The sequence below is a fragment of the Betta splendens genome, chromosome 3 (assembly GCF_900634795.4).
Source record: "Betta splendens chromosome 3, fBetSpl5.4, whole genome shotgun sequence".
NCBI lineage: Eukaryota > Metazoa > Chordata > Actinopteri > Anabantiformes > Osphronemidae > Betta > Betta splendens.
In genome coordinates, this window is record NC_040883.2 from 14,800,643 (window position 1) to 14,820,387 (window position 19,745).

The 19,745-nt window shown below is 48.8% G+C and overlaps 1 protein-coding gene across 12 annotated transcripts in view; it reads left to right on the forward strand.

Moving 5' to 3' along the window:
• The window catches only part of zfhx3b (zinc finger homeobox 3b), a 273,921-nt gene that overhangs the window by 217,039 nt on the left and 37,137 nt on the right, over positions 1-19,745 (forward strand). For all 12 annotated transcript variants that reach the window (XM_055507483.1, XM_055507488.1, XM_055507484.1 and 9 more), the window contains one exon: positions 5,936-6,167. In XM_055507483.1, coding sequence (XP_055363458.1) covers positions 5,936-6,167 — 232 coding nt within the window. The remainder of the gene's footprint in view (positions 1-5,935; positions 6,168-19,745) is intronic.

Consider the following 19,745-nt stretch of genomic DNA (forward strand, 5'->3'; position numbering starts at 1 on the left):
CAGAGACTAGTCCACATTGTGTGTGTGTGCGTGTGTGTGTGTTCCAACTGTCCCCTAACTAACGCGTGCGGCATCTGATTGCCTGGTCTCCCGCTCTCTGGCTTCTTCCGAGTCCACCTGTTGAGCGCGAACGTCTCCCGCTGCACCTGACGCCTGCGCTTCATACGTTGTCGCCGCTGTCCAAAATGGAGGCCTGTTTTGTTGCCACGGCGCCGTGGGCAGCGGGGAGGAGGGCTGAACGGGGGCAGGTCCCGATCTGCCCCCGTTCAGCTTCCAGATGGTCCGCTGCCAGTGCACGTGTCGTCCCCGGGCCGTAACAGTTGTTCGGGCGCCCCCGTCGGCTCCACCCTGCTCTCGCCCCCTGCAGGCCGACTCATTGTACTGCAATTTTTGGCAAACTCCTCCCAGCATGGCTTTCATAAAAGCACCGGGAGGTTAAGCTGTTAATTAGCTACTGAAAGACGAGGCCAACAGCTTGCCATTAATTTGCCTCACCGTGTTTTTTTTTTCCCTTCTTGTTTGGGAATTGACATCATTTCCTGTCTGTTTTTGAGACATTTCTGCGTGTCACCAGAGGAAGACCGAGCTCATTAAGATGGGGGGGGGGGTTATCTGGCCGGGGCTAGAAGTGCACATTACGTATGTATAGACATGCTTATCCAAATGTTCCTAATGAGGGAGGCCCTGGACGCCAGCGTGGGGCTCCTGTGGGCATAGGCCCAGGCTCGTTATCACCGCACAGGGCATTGATCTCTCTATCGCCCGCTTGCTTGGCCCGCCTCCTCCTCCTCCTCCTCCTCCTCCTCTCAAAGACAGTGACTCGCACATGAATTATGTGGACACATTGATCAGCTGATTGAGAGCTATTGTTTAGAGCCCTGGGTCGTTATTGAAAGAGGGATTACCCCGCTCTTGTTTTGTGCGCATGTAAGGGCGAGTGTATTACTCAGCTCCTTGTCGCGGCGCCTACTCCCCGTTGCTCACCTTAGATTTGCAGCGGCTACACAAACGCGCGCGCACGTACACACACACACACAGGCGCACGCAGAGTACATACGGCGGCCTACATAATCAACATGGCCCAAATGACTGCCTGCATTGATTGCCTTTCCTCTGCAATTATGTTCCCATTGTTTACTTTCTAGCATCTTACTCATTCAAACGGAATTCAATAATTATTGCTTTATTTAATGTTAAAGTGAATAAGAGTGGTGGGTGTGGAGCACCCGGAGCTGTACTGTCTTTAAGTGTCTCTGTGACCCATCCCAGGCTACTTTGTTTCACGGGTGTATGCTAAATCATCCTCTCCAAGGACACCTACAGTGATCCATCTTCACCTTGCTGCACTCCCTTATAACACAGAGGTCCTATTTCTTCCTCCCTTCCTTCCCAGAGACAAATACACAGCCTGTTTTTATTCACCGGTAGTGATGGATCATATCTACAGCCCGGCAGTGGAGGAAGCAACTTAGCACATTATGGGCTTTGAAGCAGAGGGACAGGATGCAGCGCAGGGGTGGCAGGGATTAGCAGTAGCAAAGGGAAAAAGAAAGGACAAGGGTGGGGATGAGGTTCAGGAAGCGCTAGCTAGGTAGTTTGGGCCCAGAATACACAGGCCCCTGAAGCCGCAACCTAGCGTTTAGGCATGTTTGAGCCTGCAGCGGCTGATTCAAAGCAGCCACCACACTTGGCACCCGGTGGGGCCCCAGCGGTCGGAGCTGTTGTTCGTGCTGCCGGCAGACGGGGAATAACAGGCCGGACGGCGAGCGTTCCACCGACTCCACTCGCTCTGTTTTGCTTTGCTAAATATCCTGCTGACGTTCCAGGGGAATCCCAGAGTGCGGATTTATGAGAATCAAGTCCCAAACAAAGTCCATGCACATGTATAAATACACGGCTGCTGGGAAGAAAGGGGTCATTACATGGTAACGTTTTCATTCCCTTCACCCGAGCTGAAACCTAATCCTTATTATTGGAATCGTCCTTTTAGTTTGGAAATGGGACTTGATGCAGATTCACATCGTTCAGAATCAGGCAGCAGTTGCGCTACCTACCAATTATACCTCAGCTGTCATAGCGGAAGACGCACAAGGGTGTTTTTTCCTGCCTTCCACCAAAGTGTGTTTTTCAACCCAGCGGGCACGTTGCATTGTCTCGCTGCACAGTGAAACACAGTTACCTCACTGCTTATAATCGCTGCCATGACATCACTGCGTTTGAATAACAAAAGGCGCTGGTTGACGTCGTAACACGTCTCAGGCCTGACTTTCACTGTTCCTCTGGAACTGGACTTCACATCGCTGTGATTCGAAGGAATGGGACCGTAAAACCCTGCACACCTGCTACGTTGTAGAGGAGGTGTGAGATTTAGTAGTACATGCATGTACAGTATGTGCACACACACACACACACACACACACACACACACACACACACACACACACACACACACACACACACACACACACACACACACACACACACACACACGCAGGCACTGCTGTACAGTAGCTGTTAGTGCCGAGAATCAGGCAGACAATTACAAAGCAATATCCTCACTGGCTGCCTCACAAAGGGAATTTGGCAGCTCTCTTAGAATTGATAGCTATTTAGCTCACGGATAGTCATCTGTTTTAATGCATTAATTTTGTATTAACAGCGCTGCCAAATTTAATGGTGGAAATTAGGATATGATCATAGGGGTATGTGTCTGTGTGTACGCCTGTGATGTCCTCTTTGTCTATACTTTAGCCTGTGTTTGTTACGTGCCCATGCTCTATTATATGGCTCCGTTGGGAGCCATTCTTCGGAATTACTGGCTCTCCGTCTCCCTTCCACCCTTCCAGTAATACCCACCTCCATCTTGTGAGAGTTGGACTCTCTCAGCAACCACACAGTTTTGTGTTAAAGGTGCACTTTTACTTTGCATTTAAGTGGATGGAAATGCAGATGTATGCAGAGCTCCGGGTGGGTGGTGAAACCGATCCAGGCGCGTATTTCCCACTCAGAGGCCAAGGTGCACCGTGGAGTTGTGCGAGAGAGGATGGGGTGGTGCCCGTACCGCCCCTGCCCCTCTCCAGCTCTTTACCTGAAAAAGCGCAGAGCTGTGCTTCAGCCTCCACAGAAAGAGGTAAGGTGCTCTATGGAAGAGGCTCCTACAACTATCACATCATTTTTATAATAAAGCTGTATAGTATAAAAACAGAACTCCACTTTTGCAGTATCCAGTACTACGGACAATCCTGACTCATAAACTGAATAAAAACTAAATATTATGTATAAGTTAGTAAATGATATTTTAGTAATGTCATAAGTCATCAGACTACACAGCTTGTATTCGCATAGCTGGACTTGCCAGAAGGATCTGAGGTACTGACACTGTGCCCCCCCCCCCTCCTCCTCTCCTGTTGGGGCCTCCACAGGGCGCTCAGAAACCCCAGAGCCAGGCCGGCCAGCTCCTCCCAGCTCAACATGACTTTTTCATTAAGCTGCCAAATTCCTTCACTCCAGTTGGAGGTGATTTATCAAGCAGGGGCTTCATTGCAGGTTCATAGGAAACAGACACAGCCCCTGTCTTGTGCATTACTATGTTTCACATTCGAGGTGCGTTTGCACGCGCCTGTGCGTGCGGGCGCCGACCAGACGGTGCGATGGGCCGCATCAGTGTCGTGGCTCATGTGGATGAGTCCTCACGGAGCGCGAGGTCCACGCACCGCGGGTCTGCTGAGAATCCGTGTTGGAGGGAGCTGGTGATGCTCAGGCCGCTCTGTGACTGTGACTTCCCTGCTCTGTTGAAGGCGCGGCGCCTTCTCCCGTTTGAGCCCTTCCCTTTCGCTGACTCTGAAATGCCCCAGACGACTCCGGGTCACGGCCGGTGCAGAGATGGTGAAAGTGGTGGTTTACAGGTGTAACCGTTTGACACGGTAGACGGAGCTACAAGGCGGTTGTGGCCCTGCTGAGGCCGTCTTCCCAGCCCGTCAGGTTTATAGTGAGTTATGGTCAACTCTGGGGCAGCCGGGCTCAGGTTTACTCCTATATAAACCCTGTGCTTTTTATGGGAAACTATAAAACTCCCAGGATTTTTTTCTACCTCCTGAGACTCGCTTTGAAGTTTTGGTCAGGTGCTGTCATTTTTTTTTTTCAAACTTGTCTTGTAGATTTTTGGAGCCTTGATTCATTTGGGGCAAGGACTGTTTTTTAATTCAAGACATCTGCCGTGACTAAGAGCACTTTGCATGATGGATTTGGTGATATCTATAACTGAATCTGCCTCTCAGGTTTCACTCTACCTTGGTTCTGATGCAATACTCTCTGGAGGAGGAGGAGGAGGAGGAGGAGGGCTCGCGCGGTATCTAGCAACACTTATTCATGACATCATGGATGGCTTAAAACGAGGCGAGAAAGGAGAGCACGCAGAGACACGGAGCCTTTTACAATCACCTAATAACTCTATTACAGCGAGCTGTGGGGCTCGCAAAAAAGGAGGCAGAAAACTCCTATTCCTTTTCCTGGAAGTAGTGTCTTAATGTGCGTTTTAGGTGCAGGAGTGAGAAATATGAAACCAAAGAATGAAACACAATAGCTCAGAAAAGCCCTTAGCAATATTACAATATTGGCAGAAAATTAAACATTAGGAGAAAGGGACAAACGCATTTTAGGGGGCATAATACTGTTATGACTTTTTTCTAGTGGACCGTCAACACCTGATTTAGACGTAATGCGGTTAAATGTCTAATATTTCCATTGCTTTTCACATTTTCCAGGCAGCCAATCCGTCCCTTCCAGTTCAGGAGAGGATAGTTCAGCTTCTTATTGATGAATGATTCGATCTGAACCTGCAAAAAGCCTGAAGCGCAAAATAAATTACTGGGGTCCTAACGCTATTTAGCGTGTCTACATACGGAGTACATCCAAGTTTGTGAACAATATATTAAAATATACAATTATTCGGTTGCTCTCTCTCAGCGTGCCTCCCTGCAGACACGGGGGCCAGGAAGATTAAAGAGAAAAGATGAAAACACAACTTTGGTGATTGACATTGATTGCATCCACAGAAATCCACAGCGAGGGTCCGGAGTTTGATATAGGAGCAGCACATAACAGGCGCAACACCCGTGGCCACACCGCGCCGGAGGCTTTTACTGTAAACACGCACCAAGCATCAGCGTGGGGTTTTAGGGTAATGGTCAATAACGCTGCAGCTCACACCAGGCCCGACCATATTGTGTTGGCCTTACACCATTGATTGAGGCGCGCGGGAGGTAATTAGACTGCAGCTCTGCGGTGCGACGAGAGGCCGTGGCGGCGCGGCGGCGCGACAGGACGCTGCACACGGTGCGACGCCGCGCCCGCAGCCCGCTGCCGCCCGGCGCCGCGCCGGGGTTGACGGGTCAATACCGCCGCTGATTCCCTGTCCTCGCAAGGTCGTCCTCCTGTCGCGGAATGCTCCCGTTTGCCTCCGAACGCGCCCCACCGCCGGCCGGCTTCGCGAGCGGGGATTTAACTCGCTGTGATCAATATTTAGCATCCCATGCGTGAAACAGGCAGATGTTTGGAGTTTCCTTTTCAGAGGCAAGCGGCTTCTGTTGAGTGAAGGGGATCAATGCTCCCTTCCGTCCGTGGAGCCGCAGACCCACGGCTTCTGAAGGGTGGCTGATGTGATTCCCGGCCGCCTTTGGGCCTCGGAGACCCGCGCGCCTCCCAGGCCTCCTCTGTCCTGTTAGCCCGCTGATACAGACGCTCGCACAGACAAAGTGCACAGTCCAAACAGTTGTCCTGGAGAGGAAGAGGTCTGGATGTTAAACAACAGGGCTGTGATTGGGAATTGATTTGTTCATTTGCCAACTGTGTGAGTGAAAGTGAGTCGGTGGTGCCTAGCCGGCGCTCTGCCATCTACAATAACCTCCTCCACTCTCTCTCGTCTCGCCTCCCACAGCACCTGCAGCAGCACGAGAACGCGGTGGAGGGCGACGCCTGCTACTACCACTGTGTGCTCTGCAACTACTCGACCAAGGCCAAGCTCAACCTGATCCAGCACGTGCGCTCCATGAAGCACCAGCGCAGCGAGAGCCTCCGCAAGCTGCAGCGCCTGCAGAAGGGCCTGCCGGAGGAGGAGGAGGACCTCAGCTCCATCTTCACCATTCGCAAATGCCCCTCGTCAGACACAGGTCAGAGCCGGCCCGCGCGGTGTGCGAACAGCAAGATCGGTTGTCAACAGCACACACTGCAAGCCTGACCCATGTAACATAAAAAGATTGTTTATAGTAATAATGTAATTCATAATATTAATCATTTTTATTTATTTAAACAACTTTATAAACAACAATTTTATTTGTATGGTTTAGTAAATAAAAGTATACATGCATGTTGACATACACCTCCCAGTTAAAGCTCCCAGTAAAAGGGGGCAGTCCAGCTCTGCTATTAATGACTGAGGCCAAACATTAAGGCCACAGAAGGAGGAGCTGAACAACAACAGCAGCTGCAACAACAACAAGGGGACTAAAGAACAGCCGCCGTTACAACAACAGTAGCATGACTGAAACAAAGTGCCTTCGCTGCTCATTTATTACGGACTGATTAGGAAGAGTGAACTGTGGTCAATTAACACTCTTTCTTCGCACAGATTTGGTTTTCTAATCACTTTAACTCCTGTGCCCTGACAAAGGGGCTCTATTGTGTGTCCCTCCAAGAGGGAACCATTACTTCCCTCGCACACATACTCGCTGTCTGTGTTATGTAGGGGGAAAAAAGGCCAGCCTGTGAAGACGCTTTGTTCCAAGGAGGCAGGGATAATGAAGCCAGTGGCCGGGAAATTGCGCAAAAGGCAGTCACAGATCTGAGGCGAATCATTAGAGAACATATTTAGCTGAGCAATTAGGGACAATTAAGCTTTCTGCTCGTTGCACTCCAAATATGTTAATGACTACAGTACAGTGGACAGGCGAACATGCAAAGGCAGGAGTAGGGGCCATTTGGGTTAAAAGGCTTGGGGGAGGGGAGCCTGGCTTGGCGCTCAGACAGGAGGAGCCGTTGTGCCGTTTGCAAATAAATGTGCACATGTCGTGTTTATCGGCGCCGTTCGCCCCCTTTTTCCACCTTTTGATGTGCTGATGCCCATGTTTGTGCCAGGGGAGGAGATCCGAGCCGTACGTCGGGTAATGGGCCCCTGCGGTGGGCTTTGTGTGGGCAGCAGCATCGCACGCACGCACGCACGCACGCACACACACACACACACACACACACACACACACACACACACACACACACACGGCCTCCTCCAGTTACCGTATCCCTCCCTTTACTTTACATCAGTGTGTTGAGGACGTTAGATTTTAACTGAAGGTGTCCGTTTGCCTCAGCTTTAATGTCTTTACCTTCTGATCGGGAGTTTCTTGATACGTTTCACATTTAGTTTAGGCCTCGTCCCTCCGCTTTTGTTTCCTCCGTGCACAAAACCTGTCCAGACGTCGAGATGGAATGACCTCCGTAATGATTCTTTTCATCCGTAGTCGTTGGTCCTAAAAGCGCTGACTCGACACCTCTCACTTCTACCATTTCACACCCCGATGCCTTGGTCCAGCGGCATCAGCTGTGCCGGTCCAAGGCGAAGCCCCCCCCCCCCCCCCCCCCCCCCCCCCCCACACCCCTGCACTACGGCTGAACCGTTCCCTCCCAGTGTAATATTTAATTTCCTCTCCGCTAGCTCTTCTGTGGCGCGGGCCTCTCTTTTGTGGTGGATGCGTAGCTGCTAAAGCGGTGGAACGCTCGCTGGCTTGTTAAAACAAAGTTGCCCCTGGATTTCTGGGTCACCTAGGCAGTAATTCCCTCTCCGGCTGCTGTTCTGTGATCCTGCGAGCAGCTCTCTGCTCCGCCTCAGATGACGGGCCTGTTGTCCGCATGGGATTTTTAACAAACCATGTGACTCTTCCTCAACAGCCACATAAAACACGCCAAAATTACACAAATCCAATGGAATGTAAAGAAGCTTCTGTTATTCTCGGGACCGGTTGATGCTCATGTTACAAGCCTTGTTTGTGCGGCTCCTCTGACCTTTCGGACCGACACCTTCCTATGACCGGACTCGCTCCTCCGTTATCGCTCCCTGGCGTTTACACTGAGGAACCCGGTCATTATAATGGCTCCCATAATGCAGCAAACATGGACTGCAGAGATTTCACGCCACACGTCTCCTCGGGGCTGGTCTGAAGAGAGCAAGGGCAGCAGAAATGAGGTTCCTGTCCAATTAGACTAATGCAAGGATAAAAGGCCTGCATTGTTTTAATTCTTCCTCGTGCTGAAAATGTGCTGCTTCGGCATGTTGCGCCGTGGCCCCGCCTCCATTTGTCTTCTTTAACCCTTTATCTATGTGGAAACAAAGGCGTCCTCAGAGGGACCCCAGCCCCACACAGCTGCCCTTTTGTGCAGAGACCACTAAACAAAGCCCGGCGTTGTCTTGACCGCTACACTTTTCCGCATCCAACTCTGTTTTATGTATATTTGACTTAAAACTCTTAAAAGTCTTGTGACACAGGAAGTGGGGGGGTATCCAATTTAGGTTTGGATGTTACAGAGAAAAAGTAAAACCTCGTGTCATGTTGATGTCAAGTAAAGGGGTTAATGGAGACTGCTGGCAAGCGTCAGCCTGGAGCACAGGGTGTGTACAGACGCCAACGTATGTGGAGGAGAGACACACGAGCAGGAGGCAAAACAAAATTGGGAGCTCGCATGTGACAGCTCCTGTGACACTTGAGTGTGTGATGACCCTATTTCACGCGAATGATGTTCACCAGGGCATATAACTCAATGACACATTGAGGTTTCTCATTTCTTACCATTTAATCGACTCAAGTTATTTTTTGAGCGGCGAACAGAACGGGTCCGTGACTTTATAAAGGGCAAAGTTAAACCTGCGAAGGCCCCCGACGCCGGAAATGTTTGCTCTGTGGCGTCTGTGTGCGAATGGAGGAGACCGGCGAGGGAGGCGCAGACCTGCGCGGAGTGAGATACAAGTGGTTTTCAGTGCAGGTGTACGTACGCGTAGCGGAGAGGCAGAGGTGGAGAACAAACGTGGCTGACACCGTGGATTAGCTCCTGCTGTAAATCTGCCTCGGTCACAGATGGCAGGCCCTTGATCGCTGGGCTGTGACGGCTTGGCTCTCGTCGCAGGAGGAAATCCCTGTCTGTGAGCCTCGCAGGCCGGGAAGGAGAAGGCAGGGGCAGCCACCAGTCATTGTCTCCCGTCCGTGTCCACACAGTGGCCTGCCTGCCTGCCTGTCTGGGCATTCAAGGGCGAAGCCTGGGGGGGGGGGGGAGGTCTGACTTCCACTGCGCATTTGTTTCGCCCGGCGCTTGTAAGTGGAACCTTAGCCTCCAGTTTAGATCAGCGTTACTTTTAATGACCAGTTTGAGGAACTGGGGAGCCGTCCGCATTATTAAATGGAAATGAGAGGAAAGGATGCATACAAATGACTGCATAATGGCGGTATCCAATATGAGATCGGTTGCTTGTTTGGCTAAAAGGGGTGCGCGTTCAGGGTCACACACCTAATAGCCAGGCCGGTCCTGACAAACAGAGGCTTTTCTCCCCCACTCCCCACGTGCCGCCCCCTCCGCCTCATGCATAATTCTCAAGACGCTCGGGAAAACCGGGAAATTTACTGTGACGCGGAAATGCTCCCGTGGAGGGAGGGCGCCCACACCGTGCAGCTCACATCAGCAAAAAGGGTGACTGTCTGTCAGAATGCGACGTCACGCGGCGGAGACGTCTCCTCCCTCTGCTACATTAGCGCGTCTCTGCTCTCCTGCTGCCGCGCCGCAGCTCTCCGCGTGTCCAGTGGCTGAACTGAAGCTGTTAAAGCCAGGTAGAATCAGGGGGTGAGCCGGGCCGCGCTCTGATGGCACGCGAGGGCCACAGCCTGAGCTCCCGCTCCCCAAAGGCAGCGGCGGCGCCAGCCATTTCTGGAATGTCCCTCTACGTTCACGCTTGTTAGAGTGCAAAGTAAACCTGAGCAGAGGCAGGATATTGTAGCCCCCAACCACCAGGCCCTTTGTGCACGCCACACTGTGGCCAATCTCCGAGTAAGTCGTATAGACCGATAGACGGACGTCGTTGCAATGCGTTTTTAATAAAGGCTGTTATTGCCCTGGTGATGCAGAGTGGATATGAGAATGAAGCCTGTGCAGCCAGGATGAGCCGGGCCCCAGAGGGCCCGCAGCTCAGTCAGGTCTCCATCAGCTGCCTGCCGTCTAATCCCTGTCCGAAGGGCATCTGGGCTGCATAGGAAATTGTTTGCTGTCCGCAGAACGTGCCAGGAAATTCATAAATGCATTAGTTTTCATTTTGAAAATATTACAGAAGACTGGAGGTTTATTAAAAAGTCTAAATGATGGCTTTATAGATTTTCCAGTTGTGTCTCAGCGTTCATGCGACCGCCGCTCCAACGCAGGCAGGTCCCTTTGCTTTCCTTCACGGACGAGCTGGATCTGACTTTCTCTCGGGGCTCATCTTTAGATGCCAGAGAGGTCCGAACGCCACCAGCGTGTTCCACAGCAGACAGAATGAACGAATGAATGAATGAATGAGCGGGTAAATAAGGAGTTCTGGCTTCAGACGCCGCTTCGGGCCTGAAGGCAGGTGAAGTCTGGCTCTCGGTTGCGACTGCCTGTAGCGCACAGAGGAGAGGCAGCGCGTGTCAAAGTTACAGAACGGAGGAGGAGAATGGTTTATTCAGCGAGGGCGCGTTGAGTCACGCTAAAACAAAAGCGATAACCTCGTGAAATTAAAGCTGGAGTATTGGCAAGATTGGTCACGCAGAGTTCACCTTGTGTTTACGCCGCGCGTTTCATACTGCGCTTGTGCGGTTTCACTGCGAGTTGCGCTGCGTGGGAGGAAATAGGCGCCCGCTTCGTTTCACGATGCACCGTAAATGAGCAACCGCATAGGTGTCCGCTCAGAACCTGGCTCTCCCTGTCATCGAGCCCATTTTCAGAAGAGATGGCAGCACATTATAATATTGGTTTCCTTCTCTCTTGTCATTACCAGACACTCTCCTTGAAAGCTGATCCAAAAGATAGACAGTCCATCAGGAGGCGGTCATCTCATTTGTACTTACTAAATGTGTTAATGAGTTCTATTTTCAGGCCCGGAGGCTTCGCTAGCGGATACTGGAGCAGAGGTGGCGATCTGCGGTGTGGGGTGCTGGATTGCAGCATCTCCAGAAGCTGGGAGGGGGGGGGGCGAGGGGCGTAATGAAGTAGCCCCCGCTGCCCCGCGTGTCACTCACACGGACTGACCACAGCCTCCGCGGGGGCTGTCAGTCAGAGCCGAGGGCGGGAAGTCTGTGGTTACAGACACACGCAGGCACTGAGGGGAGAATAGATTAGGTGACAAAGACATAATGGTTGTGATGGGTTTAATTATAGCAGCAGTCATGTCACAGCTATACAGGTAGATGGGATGTTCATTTAGGTCATGGAGACACAGACATGGGATACTTTCTATTGGGCTAAAGTTTTTCCCAGTTAGAGAATGTGATGCAGGCTTTTGTCAACACTTACTGTTGCAGATCCTACAACTGAGTCCACAAACAGGCACATGTGTCTTTCCATGATTCTTTAATCAGTTTATGGATTGAAAGAATGAAGCCTGGCACATTGTTGCACCATAACGTGCATATTAATACATGAACTTGCATGTAGTTGTGATACAGTGCCTATGTAGTTGTCTTACTAACTACTTACTACTTACTAGAACTTCTCCCCGAGGTGCATATTATCATCTTACGCTCGGCCCATTCTCATCTATGATATTGATTGTAATGCAAGGTGGTGTGGTAACTAGACCCAATAAATTGTTAAACTCTTTGATTGCTTCATTTGTTACCGTGTTTGGGTATCGGGCGAACAGTGCTGCTCACTGTCAGAATTAGGCAGCTCAATTTGACCATAGGCGGCATGAGAGAAGAAAGCAGGGGTAAAGTTTGGGAACTATCGAGTCAAGGCTTGGAAAGTTTTATTTAGCCATTTTTAATAAGGCTGTTTGTGTCCCCCAGAGAGCGCTGGTGGATCAAAGGGCATGATCTGTGCTATGGATGAGTTCACCCTGGGTCCAGCAGAGACGATCAGCCTCGCTGACAGCAAAACAAAACCAGAGTGAAGGATGCCCTATCCAGCAGCATGTTGCCCTCACACTCCGAAGGCTCCATTAGAATAAAGGCAGATGAAACAAAAGGCTGGCTGAAAGCACAGATGTTGTGATTCATTATCCACTCTCTGATAGATGGGCCTGAGTAGTGAACAGCGTGTATCGGTGGTGCGGCGCGTCTCCGCCGCTAACGTGCGGGTTCGCATTGTGTTGGTCGGATTCGGAGAAAACATCCTTGCAGACAAAAAAAAAAAAAAAAAACACGGACAGGATACTTTTGAAACGCAAACGAGCGTCCGTGTTTTAAGTGCATTAGTAAAAAGAGTCCCCTCCAGTGCCTGAAACGCATCCAGTGAAAAGCAGCCAGGCAGATGGCAGCAATGAGAGAAGTGCAGAAATAATTCAATAGTGAACCTTTCTAACCTTTACCTGTAGGCGGGAGCACCAGTCATTGATTCACACTGTGCTTGACAGTACACTACTCACCACCTGAGGAGGGTGGATGAAGAGAAATGGATGAGTTCGGTAAAAACACACACACACGCGCACAAAAGGATAATCTGAGTAGGAGGGAAGCGCTGCTGTATGTTGTCGATGGTGCCGATGACATTAGGGGGAACTTTCCACACACACACTGGGAAGTATTCTAGTTTTATCTGTCTCCATAAATATTGTGCTCGTTGCCTCCACGTGAACGCGGCATCAGCGGCGGGCGGCGTCTCACATCAGCGTGAAACCGCCAGTAAACGTGGCGCTCACCAGGACTGCGGTCACGTGGCGTCAAAGGACGAGAGTGTGCTGCTTCAGGGAGCTGTGGCCGCGGCCTGACTCTGTTTAAGCAGATCTGATTGCCTGCACAGTGACACTCGGAGACAAAATAGTATTTGTTTTGTGTCAATCGCGGACATTCCTGCCGTTTGACTCAGTCAGATTTATGGTGTCCCTCCTGGCCCGACGGATGGCCCGTGTCTCACAGTCCCTCTTTGTCTGGCTGGAAATGCTGCTCTGTCGCTGCTGTTTTATTAGTTGGCTGTGGATGTATCCGTCCCAATGTCCATTTGGAGCGAAGAGGCTTGGACGAGCTCGGTGATGAATGGTATTTAAGTACGGGAGAATGAACGAGGAGCCGGGCATTTACACTGTAAATGAACACTGAGGAGATAAAGTTCCTCCACAGCCCAGACAAGCAGGGGAATGGAGTCTTAGTGCAACAATATGATTTTACCAGAAAAACAACTGGGGCTTCAAATCCTCGCCTAAAACAAAAGAGGACATTTTATGTAAAGTACTTCCTACAAATTATTTAACCACTAACTACGTGTAGAACTGGAATATGTGGATCATATGACGCAGATATGGACAATAAGGAAATATGGGAGACCAGCGGCGACGGCCTGCTGATAACTGAATATTTAGTTGTTTTCTCATAACTCGTTCTGTTGCAATTTCCAATCGCATTCTCGTTCCTTGTTAATATGTGGATTCTTTGACATCGTTTCTCGCCCATTTGAAGATTTATTTTCACCAAATTTGCAAATACACTGTATTTACACTGAGTGTAAATGCGCAAGACAGCAAATACATTAGAAACGGCAGCAGAAACTCACCCTGGCCAATTGGAAGCATTAAGATGAATAATCCACTGTTTTAGAAAGCGAGCAAAGGTCAATTTTTCTGCTACTTGCTCAGTAAACGTACAGGGAAGCGAAGCGAGTCATTTCAGCCGCACGACACAGTCAAGAGGGAAGGACGTGCAATTTCAGCTCCTTTTGTGCCTCAGTCTGCTACTGTATGTGACGCCGGAAAGATTTTCTACTTCGCACCCAAGAGGCAGATCATTTTCTTTTTTAAAACTGTAATGTTGTAATGATGCACTTGATGCGGTTCAGACTTTACTCTTTACGCTTTAGTTTACTGACGATGGTGGTGAAAGGATGCATTCATTGCATTAAAGTGTAGTATAAGTTAGAATCTGTTATTTGTTGTCAACAAAGCATGACATCATTAGAATTTGCTATAAGTAGTATAAAATAGCAAAATTGCCACAAAAGGACTGTTAAAGTCCAATGTTTTTGTGATTTATCTGTGGTTACTTTGAATCAAAACAAAAAATGATTAATCAATCATGTGAAATAGAAATATAAAATCTCCATTTGCAGGAAAACTATTGCGCTGTGGTTTAACCATTTTATTAATTTCCTTTGTGTTTTATTTTTCTGTGCAGCTATTGGTTACATGGAGACGTTTCAATTGGGGCGAAAATTGGTTTCTTGAAGAAATAAAAAAAAACAGTCCAGGTATATTTATGTGAAAATCAAAAAAAAAACCTGAATGTTATTAACCTCCTGATGGCTGGGGGTTCTCTGGAAATGAGTTCCGCTCATGTATATGTAAAATATTTCAAGCACTTGGGAAAGCTGAGATGTGGCACACACAGTGGATGTGTTTGAATCCGTGTCACAAGTCGTTGTCAGTCTAACAGACAGAGCAGCACTCTGGGGCTTATTCGATTTAAGGTGGCACAGGGGCCAGCACGGCAGCCAGAATTAGGAAAAATGGCCTGTGTTTTTGTCATGTTAAACTGGGCTAAAGAATCTAATTGGGTGGGGGAAAGTGAATGGCAATGGCGTCTTTGTTTAAGGGTCCTCTGCAGTCACTTTGCAGGACCTATTGTGCATTGACCACAATGGCATTAGTTTGTGCTGTTGTTCTGGGCTCCTCTTTTCTCCGGGCCTCTGCAGTCAGCTCCTGTCCGTTCCACTCTGTCTCCACGCTTCACCTCCACGCTCCACCAGTGCCCAGGAAGCCACTCAGAAACATGCCCCCCATCACGATGGCCGCGACTCGGCTCCCTTCCTGCCGCGCATTATCCCACCATCAGCATCCTCCATCCTTCCCCGCCCGCTTTCACATCCACGCTATTAAAAAGATACAAGAGGTGAAGGAAAGGCACATTTTTCTGCTTTGTGCCTCGTCGGCTTCTGACCCTGAGAGAAGAGGTTTTATTTTTTTAATCAGTTTTAAAGCATGCAGTCATTTAATGAGAAGTTATTGAAACTCATTGATGGTCACAGATGGTCTTGAAAACATTCAGTAAATGTTTTATCGGCAAATACACATTTTCTAGCAACATAAACAATCATGGAATAATTGCTGTTCATCATTTTTAATGCAATGCTACAGTACAAACCTGACTTCCTCAATAGACCCTAACATTGACAGTAACCTGAAGTATTCACTCGTACTTATGATTCCTCTCGATGAAGAGATTTCAGATTTTCTATCTAAGGACAGAGACCATCTTTAAATTAGTGCCTGAGCCAAAGTACAAAGAAAAACAATTATCTTTCATGATGTCTTCTTAGAGCAGCCAGAGCTAGTCTTGGTTGCCTGGTGACCAGCCTACTGTCTAAAGTGGATTATAATGCACAAGAGGTAAAATGCATTTGTGGCCTTGGTGCAGAAAGTGGATGTAGACCCCTATTAAATATTTCTAAATCAGAATGTCTTAAGGTATATGCTATAATCAGCTGCAGCTAGCGGGTGAACAAATGAGACCTTTATGTAGCAGGGCCTATGTTCCAGGCGTCCACTACCTCCAGCAAATCCACGTGTAAATTGTGTAGCAACTAATGTTGGTATATTCAGTGCACGGTTAATGGGCCTCTGCCGTGTGAAGGTGTAATCGTGCGTGATAAAACCCCGGACCCAGTTGCTAACCTAGGAGCAATCTTGTGTGCATTAAAGTGTCCTTTTTTTGTTCCAAAGGTCATTCATAACTTGGTCGCGTTGTTGATGTACAGTGAGAGATATTGATTGATTAATGCATTAAGTGCTCACAATCCATTAGGTTCTGTGAAAGTGACTGGAGCGAAGACTTGCGCTTTCCCTCACTGTGTATTTTCACAGCTCCCTGTTGTTCAAAGGGCATCGTTTTTTTCCCCTGCCAAAGTTTAAGGGACAAAAGAATGAATATCTGCCAAGTAATGCATTCAAAAGAACATTGGCTCTCATAAGTGTCAGTTCAATTACTCTGGAAACCTTGACAAGGAATTGCTCTTACATTAGCCTCCTGCTCATAGTGACCCACAGAGAATATGTTGTTCATATCAGCTAGTGTAAAACAAGCATACCTCAACATATGAAAGTATGACAAATATTCACAATCTTCTCCGGGATTCAAAGAGAGGAAGGTGTTTATTTGAACCTACAGAAGGTTCACTTCTCATTGCTTTCATTATGACTATCATTCATTTCAGGAAGGCCATAAAACCATAAGTCACACTCTGCCATGACGACTAATATTATGTTCAGCCTTGCTTTTGTTCTGAGCTGACTTCTTCCAGCATCTTCTCACTGTGTTTTTCAGTACTGGTGGAAGCAGGGACGACAGTTTGCAGTCTTTTCTACTTAGTGACAAGGAATTGGACCTTTATGGCGCGGGTCCTGAGCGGGGAAGCCTGGAGAGGGCCCTGAGAGTCAGTCATTACCTTAGAAACATGGGCTGCATTAGAGATTCATAACAGTGTGCCATCTCTGCACCTTTCATCTCCACTAGGGCCAGCTCCATTAGGATCTTTTATCTTTGTGCTGATGGCTGCTCTTGATAATGGGGCTGCCGAGAAATTCCAAAAAGTAAAGACTCAACTCTGACACGGTCGGCCCTCCCTTTCCTCAAGCAGTACATCAGAGTAGAGCAAAGTGCGAGACGTGTGCGCTCTCATTCAACAGATTCTCCCTTTAAAAACGGACATGGCCACAGCTGTGTAGTAGTGTAGTCAGTGCTTGTGTTGGTGTCCACCTCACGTCCCGCAGGCTGGTTATGATGACTGTGATTCAGCCCAAATGTAATAAAATCTGTACATTCTCTCGTTCGTTCATGCCATCAATCAGCGAGGCGCTGGTATTTGCATGGATAGTAAAGTTTTGTAGTATTAAGCTTGAGTAATATATTGGCATTATTCTTGCTGACGCCTCCATGAAAATGCATTAATGACATCCCATGCAAAGCCTCATTGAAAACTTTGCTTTTGGGTAGACAAACTCAACTGCATAATGGTATAGTAATTCATGCAGCCAATGTTTTTCAAATGTTACAGTAATTATGAAAAATATTCTTACTTTTCCCCCCACATAGCCGCAGCAGAGCAAATCTCATTTCCAAGGCAAAGCGGAGAAGGAACACACTGAATAATCATTGTGTTTAATGCTCTGGTCATAATCCCAGGTTTTATGATGGTTTTCTAATGATTTTCTAATGATGTTAAATATTAGTAGAGAGTACAGCTATAATTTGAACACAGCGGTCTTTTTTTCGGCGCTCTATCAGCACACCCGATTGCAACTACAATGAATATTGTGCTGGGAATGAGATTTACTCGCCATCGCTTTTGGTGTTTTATTTTGCCGTCTCCCCATCTGCCATAAATCCTCATTGCTGTGCTCTTGAAGCCGCCGCCCTCGCCTGCCTTCCCCAGGTGGGAATACAATTAGGTGCAGGGGCCATTTCATTCAGTGCCACTGTCTGTCCACCGCAGTCATTCGTAAAAAATGTTGGAGCTGTCCCACTGGAGAAAACACCGGACTCCTGGGAAATATAAAAAACAAGAGGAGAAGAGGGGAAACAGAGGAGAAAATAGTGGAGAGATGAGCACAAAGACAGAAAAAAACCTCCAGAATTGCTGTCAGAGGAGATACAAGCTTGGCCTCTGATGAGTGACAATACTGAGCAAAATATGTATTGGAGACAAAGGCTTTGTCTCCTTCCTGTGCCTTTTCAATGAATTACACCTCTCCACCCCCTACCCCCAGCTTTTTAATTAAATGGCTGAAGCTCCATCTCTCTATCCGTAGCTCCCCATTACAGAGGCTAGATAAGGGATTGCTATCTGTAGCATGTTAAGAAAGGCTGCTGGGCAGCCAAGCCTCATGAAATTTGTCACAAGATCTCATTTTCCTCATTGCCAGACGTGATGCTTATAATTGATGTGGAGGCAGCAGTAATTTATTGGCCGTCCGCAATTATCATCCCCTTCTAGCAGGGGGATGTGACTGCAATTTATAAGTGTGTGTGTGTTGTTGGTGTCCAAGCTTGGGTGCGTGTGTGTGTGTGTGTGTGGGGGGGGGTGACAAGCCATTGTATTAATTTTACGCAAAACATGTTTCTCTCTATTGCATGTTAAGTGTATGTGTGTGTGTGTGTGTGTGTGTGTGTGTGTGTGTGTGTGTGTGTGTGTGTGTGTGTGTGTGTGTGTGTGTGTGTGTGTGTGTGCTTGAATGCAAATGACAGGCTCCGTATCATAAACAATATGGGGCCTGTTATGTAGCAGTGTTCTGCTGAGGTGTCCAGGCTGTCAGCGTGCCAGCTGGACTTTTACACACAGCCGGGGGGTGTAAGGGCAACCAGAAGCCTGCGAGGTGAGGGAGGGGGGTCGTAGAGGGCGGACCAGAGAGGCAGAGGGGGCTGGCGCCTCCAGCCTTTGTCCACAGCTCCTCTTTATGTGTTTAGGGACTGTTTTCACATAGTGGATTGTTAATGATGTGCTACTGAATAGTGACATTAAATGCTGTCATTTACCAGTATTCTCTTTTTTTAACGCTTCAAGAACTGAGCCGCCGGTGTCCAGAAGCTGGGACAGGCCTCATGCATGTCCCTTCTCATGGCGTATGAACAGTTCTTCCGGGCTCTGGATCAGGACAGAGTCAAAAATAATACATTTTCACATTGCCAGTCCGACGTGTCCAAGCGCCACGTTAGTGCAAGTCTGCATTCATTAACACAGGAGCATCATCAGTGCTAGGGAGACAGCTTTACTGTAATATAAGTGGACTCACTTTGCATGTTGTGCGCCGTGTGCAGCAGTGTTGTGCACTTTTGCCTACGCTTCGTTCCGTGGGTGAGCAGCAGCTCCGCCGGTGCACAGGTTTTCCTGTTGCGCAGCGGGTGAGCCGCGCGGCCAGAGCGGATCGCTGTCACGCCGTGGCAGGGAGGAGAGTGAGGAAGATGAGGCCTGTCACCGGCAGCCACTCTGAGCATGCTCTGTTTGTCTGGGGAAATGGAACCTGTTTGTTTTTGTCTACCTGCGCGCCTGTTGTGTGCAGTTGCCAAATTAGACTTTCAAATCAAGAAGCCAGTGGGAGACCAAGACTCTAGTTTTCTCCTTCCCTTTAATAATCATCCCTGTTTACTCTTCAGGGAGTCATCTTTATATATATATTTTTTTCTTAAATGCGCCCTCTAAGCACGGAGAGTGTCTTTAATAAAGCAAGCAGCCCGTGCTCCATTCCAACATGTGAATTGCACAGGAGAGAATTGAGAAATGGAGGCAATAGAGGAACACCGGCGGAGGAGGAGGGGGTGTGTGTGGGGGGGGGGGGCGCCGCCGCTGCACCCTTCATGCTATTATCTTTATGGCATAGCAAAACATGCTTCAGGCAATCAGCATGAAATTGTTAATTGCTCAGCCCACTTGTGCGTTGCTCAGGGGACGGGGGCCTTCAGGAGGTCCCGCATGGAGCGGGTGAGGGGTGCCCGGCTAAGTGCCTGCGCGGCGGCTGCTCTCGCACCACGCGTAATGTCTGTCGTCCAACGGCCGAGTCA